General features: G+C 34.2%; 1 protein-coding gene across 1 annotated transcript in view; it reads right to left on the bottom strand.

The window, feature by feature from the left end:
• UNC80 (unc-80 homolog, NALCN channel complex subunit) overlaps positions 1–25,949 on the bottom strand; it is a 228,787-nt gene that overhangs the window by 79,647 nt on the left and 123,191 nt on the right. The window contains exons 29-32 of the mRNA XM_051983635.1: positions 25,400–25,600; positions 18,752–18,859; positions 11,792–11,930; positions 243–424 (exon numbers count right to left, since the gene is read on the bottom strand). Coding sequence (XP_051839595.1) covers positions 243–424; positions 11,792–11,930; positions 18,752–18,859; positions 25,400–25,600 — 630 coding nt within the window. The remainder of the gene's footprint in view (positions 1–242; positions 425–11,791; positions 11,931–18,751; positions 18,860–25,399; positions 25,601–25,949) is intronic.

A 25,949-nucleotide genomic window follows, 5' to 3' on the forward strand; every position in this document is an offset into this window, starting at 1 on the left:
AACAAAAATTAAAAATTACTCCACTTAACTAGCTTTAGCAAACGACCTACCATTTTTTAAAAATGGAATTAAAAAAATAAAAATAAATTTGAAATGATTTCACCAAAATGTTTGCAATAATATTATTAAAAGAACTTGGAATGATTTTATAGAAGTTTCCTTCCAGGTTATATTGGGTGGGTTTGAAAATGAAAGTTTAAAGTTTAGAGTTTAGGGATGTTCTATAACTGACCCATCCTCACCTTAAAAATCTGCTGAGCTCCTTCCTCCATCCGAGGCCATACCTGGTAGCGGAATCTCCAGAGCGTGTGGAACTTGAGGATGGCATTGAGCCGTTGCACAGTCTCTGGGTGATGGAACTCTGACATAAGCATGTCAGATACAGCCTCTGGGACTTTTACTGCACATAGCAGGAACATGGCAGCTAGAAGGAAGCAATCCAACATTAATCAAGGACATGTCACTGGGCTTATGCGTCTGGAAAACAACTCTCCAGCTCTGGTGAAAACATCCCTGAGGGGAAATGAAACCTATCCAACTATGTGGGCAAAAAACCACCTCGTTTCAGACAAGGGCATGAAGCACCATCTTTTATTCCACCCACCAGTTTCCAATTTGTGATTTTATAGTGCAGTGACATTTTGACAGGGCCAAAGAATGATGACTTTTGCTAGAACTACTCTAGTCTATGAGCTCCAGTCAAATAACTCAAGCCACTGACCTACTTTTAGCAAACTTCTGGCTGTTTAAAAAAAATGGATTCTTCTGTTTTTATCATTTGATCCAAAGTGCAATTTTGCTTCAAATTAATAGCTTTTCTGAAATTTTGTAAGATTTTTAAAAATGAGGCTGGCCTTCTAGTGAAGAAATATGTTAAAAAAAGCACATCAACTTTTCTGCATAATTTTAAAAAAATTCACATTTCAAACAATTCAGCTTTTATGAACATAAAGGAAAATTCACAATTAAAACCATCCAAAGATGATAAAATGAGCTATCTTGTGAGGTAGCATGTTTCCTCTTCTTGGAGGCCTTCAACCAGAGGCTAGATAATCATTTATTAGCTATGTAGTGAGAATTCTTTTCAGGAAGAGATTAGTGTACATGACTTCTGAACTTTCTCTCAATTTTTAGACTCAAATTTTAAACTGTGATGCCATTATTCCCCAAAAATGAAAAGAGAGAAATATGGAAAGAAATTTTGTGAGTCTTAATAGTGGCTTTTATCTAAAAGAAAGCCAAACAGTGATCAGAAACAAGATCATGAACCATGATACTTTATATATCAGAATTTAAAATATGAGCCACTAGGTTAGAAGAATCCAGATTAGAAGAAGGAACCAGTGCTAGGGTGAATAGAGAATTTGCCAATCTATTGTTTTACTTTTCACCAACAATTGTCAGGTTTTGCTTATCTTAAGAAACTTTCCCTTCATTCTTATAGCTACAATTTCATTTTACAGATGAGGATTTGAAGCCCAAAAAGATTGATTTGGCCACTGTCATATAGCTAGAAAATGTCTAACATTGGACTGAGACAATATTACTGGTAGAGTAGAAAGACTACTTCATCTAAAGGCAAGGGCCTATCTTCAAATAATAAAGTTGCTACTTATAACTTGAGAGACCACAGAATACTGTGGGATCATAGAACAACTCAGTTTTTATGGGGTTCAAGTTATTAACTTAAAAATGAGGGATTACAATACCCATTCCTATTGAAAACACTAGTGTATAGGAATAAAGGGACTTTTACTTAAAATAGTCAGTACCATCTATTTAAAACCATCAGTGAGCATCATATGTAATGGGGACAAACTGGAACCATTTCCATTATAATAACTTTTTATTGACAGAACCCATGCTAGGGTAATTTGTTACAACAGTATCCCTTGCATTCACTTCTGTTCCAATTTTTCCCCTCTTTTCCTCCACCTCCTTCCCTAGATGGCAATAAATATGTCGCAGTAACTGGAACCATTTCCAATAAGATTAGGGGTGAAACAAGGTTGCCCACTATCACCATTACTATTCAATATTGTATTAGAAATGCTAGCTTTGGCAATAAGAGATGAAAAAGAGATGAAAGGAATTAGAGTAGATAATGAGGAAACCAAATTATTACTCTTTGCGGATGATATGATGGTATACTTAGAGAACCCCAGTGAATCAACTACAAAGCTACTAGAAATAATCTACAACTTTAGCAAAGTTGCAGGATACAAAATAAATCCACATAAATCCTCAGCATTTTTGTACATCATTAACAAAATCCAAGAGCCAGGGATACAAAAAGAAATTCCATTTAAAATAACTGTCGATAGACTATTTGGGAATCTAGCTGCCAAGGGAAAGTCAGGAACTATATGAGCAAAACTATAAAACACTTTCCACACAAATAAAGTCAGATTTAAACAGTTGGAAAATATTAAGTGCTCCTGGATATGTTGAGTGAATATAATAAAGATGATAATACTACCTAAACTAGTCTACTTATTTAGTGCTATACCAATCAGACTCCCAAGAAACTATCTTACTGAATTAGAAAAAATAACAACAAAATTCATCTGGAAGAACAAAAGGTCAAGAATTTCAAAGGAACTAATGAAAAAAAAATCAAATGAAGGTGGCCTAGCTATACCTGATCTAAAACTATATTATAAAGCAATGGTCATCAAAATCATTCAGTATTGGCTAAGAAACAGAGAAGTTGATCAGTGGAATAGATTAGGTTCACAGAACAAAATAGTCAATGTCTATAGCAAATCGTATTTTACAAACCCAAAGACCCCAGCTTTTGGGATAAGAATTCACTATTTGACAAAAACTGCCTGGAAAATTGGAAATGAGTATTGCAGAAAGTAGGTATTGACCCACATTTAACACCATATACCAAGATAAGGTCAAAATGGGTTCACGATCTAGACATAAAGAATATTATAAATGAATTAGAAGAACATAGGATAGTTCTGTGGAGGAGGAAGGAATTTATGACCAAAGAAGAACTAGAGATTATTATAGATCACAAAATAGATAATTCTGATTATATTAAATTAAAAAGTTTTTATACAAACAAAACTTATGCAGACAGGATTAGAAGGGAAGCAATAAACTGGGAAAACATTTTTATATTCAAAAGTTCTGATAAAGACCTCATTTCCAAAATAAAAGAGAATTGACTCAAGCCATTCTTTAAATGGTAAATGGTCAAAGGATATGAACAGACAATTTCAAACAAAGAAATTGAAACTATTTCTAGTCATATGAAAAGCTGCTCCAAATCACTATTGATCAGAGAAATGTAAATTAAGACAACTTTGAGATACTACTACACATCACTCAGATTGGCTAAGATGACAGGAAACGAATGTTGAAGGGGATGTGGGAAAACTGGGACAATGATACATTGTTGGTGGAATTAAGAATGAACCCAGCCATTCTGGAGAGTAATTTGGAACTATGTTCAAAAGGTTATCAAACTGTGCATACTCTTTGATCCAGCAGTGTTTCTACTGGGATTATATCCCAAAGAGATCTTAAAGGAGGGAAAGGGACCAACATGTGCAAAACTGAAAGGATGCCCATCAATTGGAGAATGGCTGAATAAGTTATGATATATGAATGTTATTGTTTTGTTTTGTAAGAAATAACCAACAGGATGATTTCAGAGAGGCTTGGAGAGACCTACATGAACTGATGCTCTAAGTGAAATGAGCAAAACCAGGACATCATTGTATGCAGCAACAAGATTATATGATGATCAATTCTTTCATTTATTTATTTATTTTTGTTTTGTTTTGTTTTTCTTTTTTTTATGATGATCAATTCTAATGGACATGGCTTTTCCCAGCAATGAGAAGATTGATGCCAGTTCCAATGATCTTGTGATGAAGAGAGCCATCTATACCCAGAGAGAAGTCTGTGGGAACTGAGTGTGAACTACAACATAGCATTTTCACTCATTTTGTTGTTGTTTGCTTGCATTTTTGTTTTCCTTCTCAGGTATTTTTTTTTCTTTCTAGACCCGATTTTTCTTGTGCAGCAAGATAACTGTATACATATATTGGATTTAACATATAATTTAACATATTTAACATGTATTGGACTGCCTACCATCTGGGGGAAGGTTCGGAGGAGGGAGGAGAAGATTTGGAACAGAAAGTTTTGCAAGGGTCATTATTGAAAAAATTTCCCATGCTTTGTAAATAAAAAGATATAATAATATCTTTATATATTTATTATATTATTACATATAATATATTATTATAACATAATATGCTAAATATATTTATGTATTATATAAATCTTATAAAATATATAATATTTAAAAAATTTTAAAAAGAAATTTTTAAAAAATGAGGGATTAAATGATTTCTATGATGTCTCTCCAAGTCCTGAAATCTGTACTTTTCTTTTACCACTAAACTTTTATTTCACCCTCATCCCTCCCAACTGAAGTAACATTTATAAAACATGTATCTGCAGGGCACTTTTCTAGGGACTGGGAATTCATAGGTGAAAATACAGTGAAGTTTGATCTGGATGACAAAATTTTAATGTCTAATAATGAGTTGATATTTAAGATAAGAAAAGAGATTGCAAGAGCACATAGCTATCCTTGATGAATTCAAGTCACTTGGTTGAGATTAATTGCATCCTTAGATTCTAAAGAAACTATTAAATATGATTTATGAGAAATTGTATTGATAAAAAGAGAAGAATATCAAATGCAAAGAAGCCAATTTTCAACAAAGCTTAGAGAACAGAGACTATAAGCTCTAGGTTCATGGGCTTGACTTAAATTCTTGGCAAAACTCTAGGATTATAATTATATATACATATTTATTAATGATTAAGTTAATGTATTATTAAAGAGATGGAGGTAAATATCTAGAAAAGTAAACAGTGATCACAAAGATCCAGTATGGCTTAATCAAGAATGTTTCATGCTAGTTTCAAACAATTTCCTTTTTAAATTTGTTTTTTTCATTTTTAGATAGGTTTATTAAATTGGTAAATTGGGAGAATGCAAAAGATATAGATTACCTCAATTTTGATGAAATATTTGATAAATCATTTCATTCTATTTCAGTAGGAAATATGGAAAAAAATGTGGAATAGATTATAGTACAAGTAGATGAACTTGGAACTGAAAAAGTAGTCATTAATGATGATGTCAACTTGAGAGGTCTCCAGTGGAGTGCCCCAGGGCTCTATCTTTAATCCTGGATTATTTAAATATGTTTATTTTAAATAATTTTAATTTTTTAAATAAAATTTTTATTTAATTTTAAATCATGATTTGGATAAAAACATAAATGGGGTCCTTGTCTAATTGAAGGTACAAAGCTGGGAGAGATACCTAATGAAATGGATGAGAGTCAGAATCCAAAAAGACCTTGGCAGACTGAAATTTTAAAATGAGTCTAATAAAATGAAATTTAATAGTGACAAAAGTAAAGTCTTACAAATAAGAACTTCCTCTTCTAACCAGAACAAAACAGAAAAGATGAATTTGGATACCAATTAATTGTAAAATGTGAGAAATGATTATTTATCTCTGGCATTAATAATTAGTCATTGTATCAGGAACAAAGTTTTCCTCTTTTCTATTTCCTTTTCCAGGAATCAACTAACATGGGAAATCCCTCTTAAAGATTTACTCAGGCCAAGATCTAATTTGTAAAAGAAAATTTAAATTTGGGTTAAAGTGTATATTCTTTATTGTGTTTACTCAGAAAAGTCTGGGTAAATGTAGATTCTCCTTTTTATCAGACTGATGATATGGAAATTGATAAGTCTTTTTGACCAATTTGCGGTTCAAGTTATAAACCCCCAAATCCTCTCTGTAATATAGCATGCTTTCTCATTACAATACTCAATTTCTCATTAATTATTAAACATCAGTGTTGATTGCTAGTCTGAGGAATATTTACTCTTTAAAGGGCTCACTTCAAAATGCAATCCAAAGCCATGAGGTGTCTTTGCTCTAAGAGAGATAGCCAAATGACCATCCTTTTATTAACAAACATTCTGGACTTATTAATAAAATAATTAAAATACCCAGAAACTATGTCGCTTAAAACTTTTTAAATGCCACAAAAAGATGTAAAGGTTTTTATTAGACTATAAGAATAACAGGTGTCAATGGCATGATGTGATTGCCAAAAAAAAGTTAACATGGTCTTGAGAGAAGTACATCTTCCCAGAGTAAGGTGAAGATAGTCTCATTATACTTTCCCTTGGTTAGATCACTTTTGGAGTATTGTGTTCAGTTCTGAAAAATGCATTTTGGAAAGGATCCTGATAAATTAGAAAACATCCAGAGAAAAGTAACTAGAATAGTGAAGAGTTAAGTTTAAGACATGGGAAAATTGAAAAGATTACATCTGGTGAACAGAAAGGAGAGAAAGATAAAATGGGTGGGCATATTGTTTATCTTCAAATTCTTAAAAGACTGCCAAGAGGGAAAGAAATTACATTTATATTTTTTGACTCAAAAGGGTAGAACAGAGAATAATGGGTATAAGTTGAAAAAAGTTGAGTTTGGACTTGGTTTGCTGAAACATTTTCTAAAAGTCAGAGCTATCCAAAAAGGGGATGGACTGCATTGGAAGGGAGAGGTTTTCCTCTCAATGGAGTCTTCAAGAAAAGATTGGATGACTACTTGTCAGTTGTTTTGCAGTAGGAATTCTGGTTAGAGTCTGGGCTGAATTAAGAGGTCATCAAGGTCCTTTCTAACTCTTGAAATTCTTCATTCTGTGACAACATTGTCTACTCAAGGTACACACTGTCAAGGATAAAAACAACATACACAAATAAATGTAAGTTAGAAAGTTATATGTATATAACGATAATCGGTTGGATTTATATAGGACTTAATGTATGCTATCTCATTTGATCCTCATAACAATCCTATGAAATGGGTGCTCTATTATCTCCATTTTATATAGGAAAAAAGCTAGGTAGAGAGAGACTAAATGGCTTGCCCAGTGTCATATATTTAGTAAACATATTAATAAGTATTAGAATTCAGGTGCAAGGTTAGATAGACATAAGAAATTGGGAAGGGAGAGGACCAGATCTGGGGGGGGGTCTGGTAAGGCTTATACTAACTGTTATCATTTTACTAGAATTTTTGACTCAAGCTTCTTACATGTCAGATTCCTGTTCAGCATGGGAAAATGCCCCAAAGCTCTAGGAGAATGACTTATTGTCATAAAGTAGAAAGAGAATTATCATGAGAGCCAAGAGAACTGGTTTTTATGCTTTGTTACCTTGCTGAATTTTAAAAAGTCTATAGCAGGACATCTTAAACTTCCACTTGTGACCCCTTTTTGCCTGAGAAATTTTTACATACCTCCAGATACATAGGTATATAAAATAGGTATACCTGTCAAACATTTACTGATAAGAAGTCATAATTTCATGATCCCCATATTCAATTATATAACCCCATGAGGGCTGCAACCCATGATTTAAGAAGCTTAGGCCTAGAGCATGTCACATGCCCTTGCAAAGATTCAGTTTCCTTACCTGAAAAATGATATGATTAAATTAGATGATCCTCTTCTTAAAAGTAGTTTTATCTAGTCTTTTCTAGCTCTTAAATTTTCTTATTATTAGGCACTTGAATATTAGATTTCCATTCCACTTGAGACAGAAGTAGGATGTGCTGGAGATAAATCTTTTGGTTTGCAAGAGTCAATTGTTGAGATTTCAGTGTGAGTAATTAATTATATCTCAGAAATGAGAAAATGCTACAAATCAAGATTGCATTTACTGTTCAAATTGTCTAGAATTTAAAGAGTGGTTGGGAAAATGTTAATAAGGCATATTGAATTCTAAAATGTGTCCTGCATACCTATACTTTTCTTCTGGAGAAATGTTTTTAAAAATTTAGCAGCAGACTATTGGGTAGAGGTCAAAGATTTCAGTATCTCTCAACTTCTTTAAACAATTTTCATTCTTTGCTACCACTTTCCCATTATACTTTGACTTGTTAATTTTTTGCAATAGAATTTCTGTCTTAAATGCTTCCCTAAAATTGCACTTTTTAAAAAAAATTTTTATTAAAGCTTTTTATTTACAAACATATGTATGGGTAATTTTTTAACATTGACCCTTGCAAAAACTTGTACTCCAAAATTTCCCCTCCTTTCCCCCACCCCCTCTCCTAGATGGCAGGTAGTCCAATGTTAAATATGTTAAATTATATGGTAAATTCAATATATGTATACATATTTATACAGTTATCTTGCTGTACAAGAAAAATTGGATCAAGAAAGAAAAAAAAAACTGTGAAAGAAAACAAAATGCAAGCAAACAACAGAAAGAGTGAAAATGCTATGTTGTGGTTAAGATTTAGTCCCCACAGTCCTCTCTTTGGATGAAGATGGCTCTCTTCATCAGAAGATCATTGGAACTGGCATCAATCATCTCATTGTTGGGAAGAGCCATGCTTATCAGAATTCATCATTGTATAATCTTGTTGCTGTGTACAATGATCTGATTCTGCTCATTTCACTTAGCATCAGTTCATGTAAGTCTCCCCAGGCTCTCTAAAATCATCCTGCTGATCATTTCTTACAGAACAATAATATTCTATAACATTTATATACCATAATTTATTCAAGCATTCTTCAATTGATGGGCATCCATCCAGTTTTCAGTTTCTTGCCACTACAAAAAAGGGCTGCCACAAACATTTTTGTACATGTGGGTCCCTTTCCCTCTTTAAGATCTCTCTGGGATATGTGCCCAGTAGAAACACTGCTGGATCAAAGGGTATGCACAGTTTGATAACTTTTTGAGATAGTTCCAAATCGTTCTCCTGAATGGCTGGATCTGTTCACAATTCCACCAACAATGTATTAGTGACCCAGTTTTCCCACATCCCCTTCAATATTTGTCATGAAATTGCTCTTTCACTAAAATATAGTGGCAAGTTCTCAGTATTGCAAAGAACTGGAAACAAAGGCAATGTTGGTCCCTCCTTTCTTCCAAACTTCAAAGTTTCTGTCAAAGATATCATCATTCTTCCAGGTTCCAGGATTCATAACCTTAGCAGTCCCATTGGCTCCTCCCTCTCTCTCAACTCACATATCAATCCGGTTGCAAAAATTTGATGATTCTGTCTCACAATATCTCTTGTTTCTGACCTTTTCCATTCACATGGATGACACTTTATTTCAATCCTTCAGCACCTCTCACCTGTATTTCCTAATTGTTTTCAGAACTTCTAGGCTATCTTTCATGTTATTTCCAAATTCCCTTTCTTTAAACATTGATTTGACCATGTGACCATCCTGTTCAATCAATTTCTGAGGAATCACTTTTTTTTTTTTAAGGATAGAATATCTGTTTTCTACTTAGTTTCAAAGCAGTTGATCTTCATAGCTCGGTCCCAACCTATATTTCCAGTCTCATTGGAAACTCATACATCTTTGTCCCTGAGATACAGCCAAAATGGTCATCAATTGTTCATGAAATAACATTTCCTGTCTCTGTGCTTTTGTATTGTCTATCTCAAATCCTGAAATGCATGCATTGCCTCCTTTTATCTCTACTTCTGAGGCCACTGAGTGGTACAATGGCTAGAGAATTGGTCCTAGAAAAATGAAGGCAAATGAATAAGATGATGGCAGGAAAGCATGGGAAGACATATGAGCTACTGCTACAGGAGAAACTAAACCAGGAACACAACATATACAATGGCTACAATAATGAAATGAAAAAAAAAAAAACAACACACCAAAACAATGAAATTTACTGACATGAAATCATAACCAAACTTAGCCCCAAATAAGAGTTATGAAAACTATCCCCCTGCCTTTCTAGCAGAAGTGAGGGAGACTAACAGTATTTAATACTATATATAATAATGGATTTTTTTTGGATGTTGGTTAGTTTTGCAATCTTTTTCTTTTTTTACTCTTGATAATAAGGCATGCCACTTGAGGAGGGAAAGAGAAAATAATAAAACAAAATATATCAATAAATATTTGTTTTTTTTAAAGGAAAAAAGAAGAAAAAAATTTCTTATGAGAGACAGCATGATTGCTCAATGCCAAATCCTGTCTTTTCTCATTTCTTGCCCTCCTTGCCTTCTTTATTCTATCAAACACTTAATGGTCTTCTTAAAACTCTCCTTCCTTGGCTACTGTGAAATTATCTTTTTATGCCATCTCTCTTCAGGGAAGCAGTTGCCCCTTCTTTTCTTCCCAGCTCCCTTTGCTCCTCCTGGCTTCCCTCAGCAATCTCTATGTGCACATACTTCAGTGCTCAGTGTGCTGTTCTTGCTAGCCTTATCTCCTTTTTTAGGAAAGAGTTCATCCATCTTTATGGCTTCAAAGATCATCCACAGACAGATGATTTCTCAACATATCTCCCCCTCTAACTCCTCTAACCTTCTACCTCACATATCCAATTACTTATATTGCTACCTGAATCTGCCCAATCATCACTTTAAACTCAGCATGTCTAAAATCAAGATCATTATCTTTCCTCTCAAATCAATTTCTTTCTGGAGTCTCTTTATGTCGATAGTACCATTTTTTTCTTAAGCATTCAGGCTTAAAACTTTTGAGTCATCTTTGACTCCTCTCACCTTCTAACACTCCTCTAACTCTCTTCTTGCTCTCTCATTGTTCTGCAAATATGGTATGTCCATTGCTGCCTCTACCCTTTGGCTTACAAGTTCCTCCTGTCTAGAATGTCTCCCCATCTTTGACTGGCCAAGGTCTATACTTCCATCACAACTCAGGTCAAGTATTTTATTTTCTTCAGTTTTAAGAACCATTTCTTCCTTTGAACTCCTGTCTTGTTTCTTTTGCCCTTTATCTAACATAACATTTGCTATCTTACATTATTGTTTTATTTCTGTCAGGCACAAAGGTACTTCTTAATTGTTCAATGTCAACATGGCAGGAAATTTTTAGTGTAGTATTCCAGGCATGCATGCTATGGGACTATGGTGCACAGTAAATAGAGCATTGTCTTGGAGTAAGGAAGAACTAAATGGCTTCTCACACTAACCAGCTACGTAAGCCACGCGACTTCTTTTTGCATCAAATGGACAATTAAGGGATGATCAATTGGATGAACGAGGATAATTATAGAATCTACCTTGTGAGGGTCAGATATTTTAGCATTTATAAAAAAAGTGTTTAGCACACTGTCCACCACATAGTAGATTCTATATACATGGTTATTGGCTTTAACCTTTTTGTCAGTGATTTTTGTGGTTAGAGACCTTTCTTTATCACAAATGCTTTGCACAGTGGCTTGCATATAGTAGGCACCCAATAAATATCAGTTGCTACTGCTGCTGCTGCACAGTAGATACAAAGGAAAAAAAATCAACCAGAATGAAAAATATTCTGGAAGTATTACTACAAGGCAAAATTATATATATTTATCTCCAGAATGTCTTCATCAGCCCAGAGTTTAAAAGCCAGTAGATCCAATCCCTCATGCTGAGAGATAGCATCATGGGCTCCAGAGACGTGGGTTTCAATCCCCAAACTGCCCTCTACTCATATAATTTTAAAATAAGCATTGACCTTTGAACTTCAGAGAATTGGACTAGATAATTTTGAAGGTCCTTACAGTTTGAAAATTCTATGATTCCTAGGAACTAGGACCCATCTCTTAACTACTGCTATATCCAGAGCAATATGCCATGCTATTTGTTTGATCTAGGAGATCAACCTGAATTAATTGAACCATCATTTTAAAATATGAGCTGCCACAATAAATGACTCCCGGGTGGGTCTTATTCTTGTGTTACCTGCAGCTCCGGCCATGTGCTCATCCATACTGAGCAGTAGCTCCCAGGCTGCAGGCTGGATGTCTCCATACATCTCTTCGGTCAGAATTGGTGCTGCTTTGATTAGCAGAGACAAGGGAGCTGGGGACAGGCTCATAACCTTGAGACAAAAAAGAAAAAAAATCTATCACATTTCAAAAGCATTTTAAATGAGGGAGAATACTGACAGTTTCACAAAATTGACAGGCTGTTTAATTTACTTTTTCCTACTTCTTTTTCTAAATGAGAATAAAGTATCATCTAAAAGAAACTATTTAGATGATGAGCTCTATAAGAACTCTGTTATACCAAGGAGTCACTGGTTATTTGCAGATTGATTTAAAAGAAAGTTGTATTTAGTATCTCTTTCTAAAGCTTTAGAGTAGAGTCAGTGTAACAAATTGTTTTCTGGTTAGTGGAATGATGTGCAGTAAGAAGAAAAATACCTCCTCATGTTCAAATTCTGCATCTATTTTGGTCAGGGTGCACTGAACTGTTACAGACAGTTTTGTACTGTACTAATACATTTCCAAAATATTAGGAATGATGACCAGATACAAAAAGTAGTTCTTACAGTTCCAATATCAACACAGCAGGAGTTCTCCAATGTAATACACCACAAGAATCTGTGCTTGACCCTGTATTGTTGGATACTTTTTGTCAATGGTTTTAAAAATTAAGTGACATGCTTATAAATTTGTATGTGATACAAAGTTGAAAGGGAGAGCTAATAGTAGATGAAAATATCAGGATCCAAAAGAATTTTGAAAGTCTAGAACATTGGAGTGAATCTAGGATGATAAAATTCAATAGGGATACATGAAAAGTTTTACATCTGTGTAAAAAAAATGAATTTCATAAGAATAAGATAGGGTGTAGACAAAGTTTTTCTGCTGAATTCTTTACTAGTTTCCACAGGACTTTCGCTATAATAGCTTCTCTTATATGCGTTATAATCCTCCATTAGAATGTGAGCTCTTTGAGGGTGACAAAAATAATACTAATGAGCTCCTGGGCATCTTTAGGAGGGTCAGAGCTTCTAGAAGCAGGAAGATGAGTCCTACTGTCCTCCTCTCTTGTCAGAATACTGTGCTCATTCTGAGCATTAATGTTTAAGAAGGTCATTGACAAGTTTGAGAGAGAATAGAAGAGAAACAACTAGGATGGGGAAAGTATCAGTTGAAACTACTATATATGTTTAAATTGGAGCAAAGCAGACTCAGTGTTTGGCAATGTGTCCGCTGTCTTTAAGTATTTGAAGTGCTGTTATGTGAAGGAGGAATTAGACCAGTTTTGTTTGGCCCCAGAAGGCAGAACTAACTGCTTTGGGTATGACTTACAAAGAAGCTAATGTAAGCTGATATCAGGAAAAACTTCCTAATAATTTGAGTTGTCCAAAGAGCCAAATCAACTGCCTCAAGGTCCAGTGGGTTTCCCCAGCCTTCCCCCTTCCTTCCAATACTATAAGCAGAGATTGAACAATCATTTGTATATGGCTTGTTCTAGCAGGCCCCTGAGGGTCTTTCCAAATCTTTTATTCTGTAATTCTATGAATTTATTTCATTTTCCAAAAATACAAGCTGTTCCAACTTACAGATGGACTGTTTCAAAGTTTTATTTGTATGCCAGCTTCAGGACTCCAAATGCATTTTTTCGTTGAAATAATGTTATAAATTATGATTAAGTATCAAAAGTAGCCCATAAAAACCTATTTAGCATCAATTACCATTTCTGTTGTTCTGTAAGTTTTTATGAGCTAGCCTGGGAACTTACAATTTAAAACATTGTTTCTATGGAATGAGGTGACCTAAGTTAGAATCTAGTATCTAGAAAATATATCTTTTCCTCTTTAGCTCTCCCTAAAGCTAGGATTCCATTTTGGATAGGCATTAAAAAGGGGTATAGGGGACAGAGCCAAGATGGTGGAGCAAAGGCAGGAACTTGCCTAACCTCTCCCCCAAACTTCTCCAAATTCCTTTAAATAATGCCTTGAAACAAATTGGAGAGCATCAGAACACTCAGAAAAATGGAATAGAACATTTTCCAGCTGAAGACAACTTAGAAGCTCAGAAAAGGTCTGTGACACTGGGATGGGAGCCCAGCATTCAGTCTAGGTGGAGGGAATGCCAGTACAGCCTCTGACCCAGCCCCAACTGGGGCCCAGCCTGATCTCTGAATCAACAGCAATACTGGTGGCTTCCAGGCCTCTCAATCCAGCAACATCAAGGAAGACCTGGAAGGTCAGCATAAAAGGACTGTGGAACCAAAGTGGAAGCCCAGGCACAGGCCCAGCCCAGCCTGGCCCAGGTCAGGGAGCCCCAACCTCTCCCACCCTCAGCATACTAGATATTATAACTACAGTTAAGTAGGGACACATCTAACAGCTCCAGGACAGAAAAGAGTGCTTGTGGTCAGACTTTTAGAAGGATTTCTGAAAACAGAAGCACAAAATCCCTGGAGCTTTGGACAGTGCATTCTCCATCCTAGAAACAGAGCCCTACTTTAACAAAGAGTTAAAAGCAGAGTAAAAGGCTAGAAAAATGAGCAGAAAACAAAAATAAAAACAAAATATTTGAAAGTTATGGTGACAAGGAAGATCAAAACACAAACTCAGATGATAACAAAGTCAAAGTTCCTATTATCCAAAGCCTCTGAGAAAAATAAGAATTTGGCTCAGACCAGGGAAGAACTGAAAAGGAACTTTGAAAATCAAGTAAGAGAAACAGAGGAAAAATTAGGAAAGAATTGAGAGAGATGCAAAAGGAAATACAAAAAGCTAACGAGGAGAATGACTTAAAAAATAAAATTGACCAATTGGCTCACTGCAGAAAATAATTCCTTAAAAAATAGAATTGAGCAAATTGAAGATAATGAAAAATTTATGAGAAATCAAGATACAATAAAGAACTCCCCCCCCCACCCCAACACACACAAATAAAAAAAGTGAAATATCACATTGGAAAAACAACTGACCTGGAAAATAATCCAGGAAAGATAATTTTAAAATTATTGGTCTATGTGAAAGTCATGATCAAAAAAGAACCTGGACATCATCTTTCAAGAAATTATCAAGGAAAATTATCCTGATATTCTAAAACTGGAGTGTAAAATAGAAATTGAAAAAATCCACTGATTACCTGAAAGCAATCCCAAAAGGAAAACTCCTAGGAATATTATAGTCAAATTTCAAAAATCCCAGTTAAAGAGAAACCATCCAGAAAGAAACAATTCAAGTATAGTGAAGCCACAGTCAGGATAACTAAAGATTTAGCAACTTCTACATTAAAGGCCCAAAGGGCTTGGAATATGATATTTTGGAGAGCAACAGAGCTAGGATTGCAACCAAGAAGCACTTAGCCAGCAAAACAGAATATAATCCTTCAAAGAAAACAGTGGTCATTCAATGAAACAGGATTTTCAAGCATTCATGATGAAAAGACCAGAGCTGAATGGAAAATTTGATTTTCAAAAATCAGATTCTGGAGAAGCATGAGGAAGTATTCAAGAAAGTGATAAGGGATTTAATAAGATTTATCTGTTTGCATTCCTATTAAGGACCATGCCTGGGTAAAGAGGCAGGTCAATTCTCTGAGAGCCTCCACAGCTGTGAATCATAACACTTGAAGAAATTACAAAGCAGCCTTTACTAATGCAGATGTTCCTTGTGGATTGGGAATGAAATAAATTGGAGGCAGAGGGAAGAGGAGAGAAGTCAGATAATGCAACATACTCTCATTGGAGAGGTCAGAGAACAACAACTGCCTCTCAGTCTTCTTGTATTATCCTCTCACATGAAGAAATCCATTCTATAGGTCTGAGTTAGACCTCCAGGAGCCACTGGCTCCTATATTTTACAACATTCCTATATGAAAAAATGATACTTGTAGGACTCATATTATTATGGCAGTTAGAAAGAGTATTTATGGACAAGAGGGCATAGGTGCGAGTTGAATATGAAGGGATAATATCTTTTTTTAAAAATGTTGAAATTAAGAGATGAGAGAGGAATTTATTGGGAGAAAGGGAAAGGAAAAAGTAGAATGGTGCAAATTACCTGACATTAAAAAAGATATAAGAAAAAGCTTTTACAGTGGAGAGGAAGAGGGGAAGGAGAAGGTGAGTTAGTGAACCTTGTTCTTATCAGAATTGGCTCAAATAGGAACTAACATACATACTCAATAGGAATATAGAAATCTATCTTACCCTGCAGGAAAATGGAAGGGGAATGGGGTATGAGAAGTGGAGGAAGGTGATAAAAGAGAGGGCATTTTGGGGGAAGGAGTAGCAAAACACTTTTAAGGAGGAACAGGGCAAAAGACAAAAGAAAATAAATGGGGGGAAATACAATTAGCAATAGTAATTGCAAAAAAGTAAGTTTCTCTGATGGAATATTATTGTTCTCTGAGAAATAATGAACAGGATATTCTCAGGGAAAAAACTAGAAAGTCCTCCATGAACAAAGTAAAATATACTATACGCAGAATAATAGCAATATTCTTTCTGGATGATCAATTGTAAATGACTTTGTTATTCTCAGTAGTACAATCATCCACAACTACTCTGAAGGACTTATGATAAAAAAATCATATCCATAACCAGAGAAGGAATTGATTGTACCTAAATATAGATTGGAGCATTCCCTATTTCTCTATCTCTTTCTTTCTTTAATTTTTGAGGGTTTTTATTTTCATTAGAGTGGAAGATCTATTTTTTTCTTTCATAATGACATTTATGGAAATGTTTTGCATAATTTCACATGTGGTTTCTTAATTGTGGGTGGAGATAAAGGAGAGAACTTAGAACTCAAAAATCTTAAAAATAATTGTAAAAAAGTTTTGAATGTAACCAGGGAAAAAGATTAAATGAATATATCAATTTAAAGAAAAAAAATAGTATTTCCATCCTACCGACCACAATGTAATTTTAGGGCAAGGAGAATCCTGGCCACAAACCAAGGAAGACAGTTATACTGAGCTAATTAGTAGGAGAGTAGGGGTGGGTAGGAAAAAAATGTCTTTAACTCCAACAGAGATGGCTATTTGCATGTATATTTGCTCTTCTCTCCCCACCCCCCAATCTTGACCCTTTAATGGACCATTTCAACTCTATCTTGTCCTTTTCTCTTATCCTTATTATATTGATGATTGCATCCTTCCCATTGTTTGGATCATTCCCATTATTCTCCATCTTTACACCTATACATGAGCTCCTGAATGAAAGTGGAGAAAAAATGATGCAATCATTCTGACTGGTCCACTATAAATTGATGTGACACAACCTCAACTGGACCTTCATCGTTGCTAGACAATTTTTGTATCTCTTCATTATCCATTCACTATATCATCCTCCACAGTGGCTCTTGCAAGCGTTTTCATCCCTTTTCAACTTTCCTGTGGTTCCCTTCTCTCATCCTCTCAGTTGAGAATCTTGCCTCACATTTTTTACTTTTTTTTAAATTAAAGTTTTTTATTTTCAAAATATATACATGGATAATTTTCAGCATTCATCTTTACAAAATCTTGTATTCCATTTTTCCCTTCCTTTCCCCCCACTCCCTCCCCTAGACAGCAAGTAATCCAATATATGTCAAAGTGCAATTCTTCTATATATATTTCCACAAATATGCTGCACAAGAAAAATCAGATTGGAAAGGAAAAAAAATGATAAAGAAAACAAAATACAAGCTAACAACAATAAAAAGTGAAAAAACTATGTTATAGTTTACATTCAGTTCCTACTGTCCTCTCTCTGAGTGCAGATGGCTTTCTTCATCACAATACCATTGGAACTTTGCCTCACATTTTACATTTAAAAATTGATGTTATTTGTACACGTCCAAAATTGAACTCATCATCTTTCTTCTTAAAGGGTTCCCCTTTCCAAATTCCCTATTGTTGTTAAGGGCACTACCATCCCCCCTAATCCTCTCAGGCTCAAAAATTAGAAGCTATTCTCATTTCCTCACTATCTTTCACACACATGTTCAATCTGTTGCCAAAATTTTATTTCATCTTTGCTTAAGTTCTTGTCTGATACAGAACTATATCATCCTACTTATGATCTGTCATAAGAACCTGTTGGTTGTAAATAGACAACTTGGAGCCCTTGGAGTACTTGGCTATCTCAAATGTCTTACCATTCCAATCCATCCTCCATTCAGTCACCTGACACCTGGAAAAATGTGAGTCAGCTCATATCACTCTCCCCTTGTATTCAATAAATTCTAGTGGCTCCCTGTCTTCCTTAGCATTAAATATAAAATGCTCTATTTAGTACTCAAAGCTCTTTATAGCATTCCTCTTGACATCTTTGTAATATTTTTACACCTTATTTATTACTATATGTTCTCTGATCCTGTGACATCGGCCTCCTTGCTGTTCCATGAAGAAAACACTCTAGTTCTTTACTCTGGGCTTTTTAAAAATTCTGTCTGTCCATGCCTGGAATACTCCTCCTTTACATCTCTGCCAATTGGTTTCCCTTTTATTTCCTAGTTAAAACCTTTCTCAACTCCTCTTAATTTTTGTGCTTTCCTTCTTTTAAAATTTTCTCATTTGTCCTATATTATGCTTATTTGTGCATATTTGTCATCTTCTCTATTAAGATAGTGAACTCCTTGAGTTCAGAGAACATTTGCCTCTTTTTATATCCTTCATACAAAGTCAACACTTAATAATAGCTTATGACTGACTGAATGTATGCTCATATGTTGTGTGCTTTAATTCTCTCTCTCCTCCCCCCACCCCCAAGGCAATTGGGGTTAGGTGACTTGCCCAGGGTCACACAGCTAGGAAGTGTTAAGTGTCTGAGGCCAGATTTGAACTCAGGTCTTCTTGACTTTAGGGCTGGTGCTCTATCCACTGTGCCACCTAGCTGCCCCGGTGTACCTTAATTTAGGAATGTCTGTAAACATGTTACTGAATGTGATGCAATGGTCAATACCTGATGTCTGATGTATTTTAACATCCCAGAGTCCTTTTTGCCTTCTAGGTTAGTCTCTGTAACTCTCTTCTTCAGAGACGGTGTCCTCAGGCATGACTTATCTGAACACTGAAAAGAATGAGACATTTAAGTTAAAAAAAGGGATGGATTCCATCCAGGGACATGCACATCTGAAAGGAAATTAAAGTTATTCTCCAATTTAAATAAATTCCTCAAATCTTCTTCTAGTCCAAAAGTTCCTGAAAGGCAAGAGACATTTTCAGTAATAAAAAGGTCATTTAAGATTTATTTGGCTTATCACATCTATGGAGAGAACACTTCCTCCTCTTTTCTTGCTAAGCAAGCCCTCAACCCAGCTCAAGTTGGGTTTAGTTCTGTCTCAGACATTTAATAATAGCTAACATTTACACAGCACTCTATAGTTGACAAAATACTTCAACATATAATCTCATTCCTTCTTGACAACAGCCCTATGAGGTTATTGTTAAAATTTTACAGATGAAGAAACTGAGGCTGAGTGATTTGCTTAGGGTCATGAAGCTTGTCTGAAGCAGGATTCAAATTAATATGTGACTGAGCAAGTCACATAAACTAGTTTTGTGATCTTGGGTAAGTCACTAAACTTGCTGAATTCATTTACTCTTTGATAAAACAGGAATAATAATACCACCCCCTCATCAGGTTATTTGTGTAGACCAAATTGTGTAATAACAATGTATGAAAAGTAATGTAAAGTAAGCTCTCTCTATTATTATTATTGCTATTTGTTATATTTTGATTCTAGCAGTGGAAAAACCACTGATTTTTAACTTTTTAACTTAAAAAAAATTGTTAGTTGGCCTTTTTGCAATCAGAGAAGCAGCTGGAGATATTGTTCCTGAATGAGAACATTCACTGATCTAAGTCCTTCTAACCTTCGGCCATGTTTCAGGGGCTACATCATGTGGGAAGAGATTAAATAACTCTCCTAACCCAGAGCCAGTACATGCTGGTCGCTTCAGTGTTCATTCTTTCCTCTGGGCGTGGGTTTAAAAAAGCTGCTTTTTCAACCTACACAAAAGGAGAAAAATTGTGCTTCTGGCTCACTCTTGAATGGGGTTGCAGGCAGAGCTCTTGAGAAACAAGGTAACTCTGAGACTACCCATGAATTCCAGAAAAGTATTTAAAGTGTTTGACCCCAGGGGTTTACAACATTGAGTTTATGTGAATAGGATGGCTCCATCTTTACCAAAGAATATGCTTTGAAACTATGAGTCAGAGCTCATGCCGTGCTTTCTAAAGACAAAAAGAATGCAGGTGCAGACTTTAGAACATCTATAATTTGTGCAAAGGAGATTCGTTTACTGCTTTTTTTCTGGGAATGCAAAAGCAATTCATAGCATAAAGCATGCTTACATAAGTTAATTTGGAGGCTGCTTTCAAACCATTTGTTTGTACAAGGAGAGTCATTCCTCTCACAGGAGTGCCAGGGAGAAATTAACTTCACTTCTGAATAATGATAATAATGACAGAGCATAACAACTTGCATTTATACAAAAGTCTTATTACAGTTTAAAGCTCTTAAAGCTTAAAGCTTAAAACTGTATGGTATTTTATGCTTTACAGATTGTTTTCCTCATGACAATACGAGGTAGACAGGACAGGTAATATTATATACACTTATTTTTTGGATGAGTATGCTCATTGTTCCATTGGAGCTTATTTGGAAGTCCCAGGGATGCAAGTCCCTTTACCAATACAATTTAGCACCTGCCTTGGAACCTAGAGTGCCTTGGAAGGCACTGAAAAGTTTAATGACTTGCCCAGACATTGTTCAATGTGTGTCAGAGATGGGAATGGAATGTCACCCTCCTGTTCATCTATCAAAATCTGCACTAAACAGATGAGGAAAATGAGTCTCAGAGAGGTTAGATGATTTTTCTTCATCTTAAAGGAAAGTTCCAAGGTCAGTCATGTTTTTCTTCCTCTAAGTTTTCCAAGTTTCCTTGTCATAGCATCCTCAAGTTCATTCTGGCCCCAGACTTCTCACAGAGGAATTAATGACTTCTCTCTTGCATTCCCTTTATTTCATTGGCTATTATCTCTCAGAACCTCCATGTTTCAGAAAGTGGCCAAGCTTTCCAGGTTTTTGTTCCTCTCCCAGTCCCATATCGATTCTGGACTTGCTCTATCATGAATCTATATAGGTTTTTTCTCAAAACCTTTTGCCCTTTCAGCTTTTAAAAAATGTTTTGTCTTCCACTATTAAAGTGTAAACTCCTTGAAGTCAAGGATTCTGCTTGTATTTTCAGCTTGACACAGTGCTTGGCATACTTAGTAAGTGCTTGTTGATTTGACTTTTCCTATAATTTCCAAAAGTTCTTAAAAGACAGACAATGGAAAAATACTGAGAGAATGGAATTTCAGAAGGGTAGAACAGCTATATAAAAGAAAGATTATCTGTTTAAAATACTAAAAATACTGATTCCTGACTGTTCTATTAATGATAGAATTCTTTAGCAGGGGTTTTGTTCATTTAAAAATATTTTGATTACTCTATTTCAATATGATTAGTTTATTTTAATTCCATGTCTTTTATTAATTTAAAAATATTATTTTGAGAAGGGGTGTCATAAGTTTTGGCAGCCTCTCAAAAGGGTCCATGTCTGTCTATTTGTCTCTGTCTCTGTCTCTGACTCTGTCTGTCTCTCACAAATGGTTAAGAACTCTTAGTTTAAGGTTTTCTGTTAAAATAAAGTGGTTTTATGAACATCTGGAAACATCACATGAACTTGAAGATAGCAGATGGTCTGGACTCAGGACCTATAGATAGAATTTATGTTAATAGAGGGCCCAAATTCACACATTATTGGAGCACTGCTCCCAGATGGAATTCTGGTCTAGTGGGAACTATTTTGGGAAGTTCACTGAAGGAGTTACAATGTATCAGGAGATTATTACAGGTACCCATAAAACTGGAATCTTTCCCTAAATACTCTAAGAAACATTATGGAATGTTCCTTTTGGTATTTTTAGAGGACTGTAATTTGCCTTTTTGCTGAGGCCTTAATGTTAAGATCTTATTATTATTTTTTTTAATATAACTTTTTTTTCAACATTGTGACTGGGATAATAAAGCAAGTGATACAGTTGTTGTCAATACTACTTGAGTATCTGTTGCAAACATTTTCCCACGTTCTTGTGGGTAGATGAGCCAAGAAAAATGTTATATCCCCAAAATATTGCTCTTCTATGTTAGGAGAATCTCTAATATGAGTGTTAATGTATGTTTTAGTAAATTATGAAAGAAACCTAAAGGATAATTATGCTGCCCTACCATATATAAGCTAATGTGGATAATATATTACTTTTATACACAATTTTCAAAAATAGTTAGATCTGTAAACATTTTGCTTAGTTTTTGTATATGAATTATCTTTCCTAACAATAACAAGTAACATTTTTTTTCTCTTCCTTTGTAATGAAAAGCTTCAGCTCCTTTCCATATTACTCTGCTAATAATATTGTCTCGTATTTATATTGTACTTAAGGGTTTTCCAAGTACTTTTCTTGCAAAAACTCTGTGAGTTAAGTAGCGCAAGTGTTATCATCACTGTAAAAACCCCCCCAAAGAAAATGAAGTTCAGATAAGTTTGATGATTTGCCAAAACTCACAGGTCAGTAAAAGTGCTAAATAGGGATTTGAATTCAGTTCTCCTTATTACTGGGCCAAAATTCTTTTTACTTATTCAATATATTATATTAATATACACTATATTAACATTATAATCAAAATAATATATTCATACATAATATCCTTTTAACATATAGGATTATATATTATATAATAATATAGTGTATTAATATATTAACATGTTAATGATATTAATTAAATTATATTTATATAATTTAATTTATAATTATAATTATATTATATATAATTAAGTATAATGTGTTTACAATTATAATAATATTATAAACCAATATAATTTAAATATAAATTAATTAAATATTAATATATTAACATGATAGATAACATGTCAACCTATATTATTATCTATTATATAGAGAGCTTTATATAAGAATATGAAATAAAGAGAAGAAATTTCTGTATTTGAGAAACTTCCAGTCTAGTCGGGTAACTGGTGGACACTGATAAAATGATAGAAGTAAAACAACATCTCCAAATGAATGATAGTATAATACAAACAAGACTAACAAATACAAATATGATTATAGAAACATGAAATAAAGCAATGATGAGAACCAAATGGAAATATGCTCATTTTTTTCATAAATGCAATTTGCTCTACAAATACACCTGAAGAGACACAAGAATGTCATTAGATCTTTGCCTGATTCTTAATAACCCCACCACTTTACTATTTTGCTATCCTGTTTTCATGGAGGCTCAAGTTTACAGGCTAGGGTTCATTTTTTATGGCTGATGCAAAATGGATAAATGTTAAGAGTATCCTGAGAGAAAAGATAGATTGTGAAGAAGGCTATTCCCATTTTAGAAGACTATATTGCTCAAGTGAGAAATGAAGGACCACAAATGCCATATGAGATTGGTTTGGGAACTGGCAAATAATGCTACTAATGGCTTTTGGAAAGAATCAGAATTGGTTTTGTTTTCTTCTCAGGAATATAAACAAAGATCTAGAACCCTTTCCCATGATCCTGAGATTAACAGTGGCTGAGAGGCACATGGGAATGATCAACAATCCATGGCCTTTAAAGTTAAGCAAGAACAACCAGAAAAGAAAAAAAAAATATCACTTGTCGTACTTTGGTTAAAAACAACCACCAGGAAAATAATTTGGTTTTTGCTTAAGCATGTTTAATGCCAAACAAACATCTTCATCTTTTTATATTCTATAAACATTGGAATAAACAACACTTTTTTTTCCCTTTGGCTCCTGAAAATCATCTGGAAATCACGATGCTATTCTTCTCTCTGAATTTAGGTACATTTTGTCTTGTGATATCCTACATTTGTTCCTGTTTCTGATGGCTTGATGTGGGTGTGTTTTTTACTCAGCTTCATCATAAACTCTTTCAGGGCAAGTGCTCACTTCTCTTTTGCACCTCCCACAATTTCTGATATAGTGCTGAAACTTTGGCAGATGCACACTAAATGTTAATTGAATTGGATAATCAATGAAGGAGAATCCTTTGGTGAAGCCATTGGACAAATGCAGATTATTAATAGCAGATGTAGTGGCTATGGGCAAAAAGCAACTGCTGTTGGCTGCTTTAACACTAGGCTGAAGATTGAAAGTCTACTGCTTCTCAAGGGCAGGCTTAAGATTTTTGAGTTTTTATTAACTTTGAAAATTTCAAGTGCTCAAATTGGATGTGAAAAATGTAGCTTAATGTTGAAAAAATGTCCTTTTTATATTCTTTATATTTATATTTAAAGAGAATATTCTCTTTAAAACATTTCTTTCAGCTCAACCAGCATTAGATAGCCTATTATTTGTCAGTTAACAGTCAAGCAATTTCTTATAGTTCGATAAGGAGAAAAATATCTCTTTGTTATGGGGAAAGATGCTTCTTTTTGTTTTTGGAAATGAGAAAAAAAATTTTGTCCTTCTTTCACCAGTTTACATGTCTTTGTGAATCATAAAAACACTGTAGTTTTATTTAAATTGTTGATATAATTTACAACTTATAGTTAATTTTTAAAGAAAGTTTTACCCCAGGGGAACATAAAAATTTTAATGACATGGACTCTTTTGATAATCTTGTGAAATGAAATTTCAGAATAATGTTTTTAAATACATAAAATGAAATATGTAGAATTAAAAATGCAAACTATATTGAAATATAAAATTTTAAATATTCATTTATAATACTAAAATATTAAGTATTTTAAAAAAGAAAGTTCACAAACCCCATTAAAATTACCTATAGTCTTGTAAGGTCCAAGGGCTACAATTAAAAATTTCTGTTGTATTTTCCCATTATTGTTGTATGTCAATTTTTACAAACAACAAAACTTAGTAATTATTTAAATTAATTTCAATGCATAAAGTATTGTAAGACCTATTATCACTCCTTCTAAAATCCTGTCAGAATTCTTTGTCCCTTAATTATCATTTACATATGTCATCATTACACAAATGTTGTACTCTTCTCATTCTTATTTTTTTCATTCTGGATTATTTTATAAAGATCTTTCAAAATTTCTCTCATTACATCAATGTATCACAGCTTATTTAATCATTCTTTCAATTATTGGAATTCAGGTTGTTTTTAGTTTTTTCAACTACAAATAATGCTGCTATAAAAATCTTTGAACACATAGCTCCTTTTTAGTTGTTTTTTTTTTTTTTTTGATTATTATTTCCAGTGTATACTCACAGCAACAGATTGCTATTGGGTCAAAGAATATAGTTCTTTTTATGACTTTTATTGCATACTGCCAGATTGCTCTCCAAACAGAGTTCTACAAATTTACAGTTTCACCAGCAATGTATGAGCATACCTGTTTCTCCACAGTCCCAACAGCAGTGAATTTGGTTGGTTTTATTTTAATTTTTTTTGCCACTCTGTGAAGTAATATCTCAAAGTATTACTATGTTAACATTCATGTTCTAACTCACAAATTATCAAAGAAATATAAATCATAAGCTATACTATATTGAGTTTTATGCTTCTTACCTCTTTTTGCTTCTTGCCCCGAAAGGCCACATTATGAACTGTGTTGTCTTCTCGAAGGGAATCCACAGTATCCCCATATAGCAATTTGATGGCCCGCACCAAGCGAGCACAGGAACGACTGTGGTGGAGGTAGCAGTGAGGGTGGCAATAGTCAATGTGTGTGCAGATGAAACTTTGCTGATTGCACAATAATATCATGACCTGAAACACAAAAAGCCCAATAGCTTTTTTCCCCTAGAAAGGGAAACTGCAAGTGATGGAAGAGAGTTAAAGAAAATGTTATCTTTCCGGATATAGAACCACAGATACAATAATAGTTTGCTTTTATCTTTCTATATTAACACCTGATCCAAGAAACCCTGTGAAGAAGCAAATGAAACCTTGTAGATGACTTCCAAGGATTTAACCCATTTAAGGATCTAGTTATAATACATTTATATTATATATTATTATTTATATGATATAGGTATGCATGTATATGCTGATTTCCAAGTATAGATAGAGATCTTAATCTGAATCCATTTAGTAATCCATCTATAACACATTTATA

This window comes from Antechinus flavipes, chromosome 3, assembly GCF_016432865.1.
Source record: "Antechinus flavipes isolate AdamAnt ecotype Samford, QLD, Australia chromosome 3, AdamAnt_v2, whole genome shotgun sequence".
Lineage (NCBI taxonomy): Eukaryota > Metazoa > Chordata > Mammalia > Dasyuromorphia > Dasyuridae > Antechinus > Antechinus flavipes.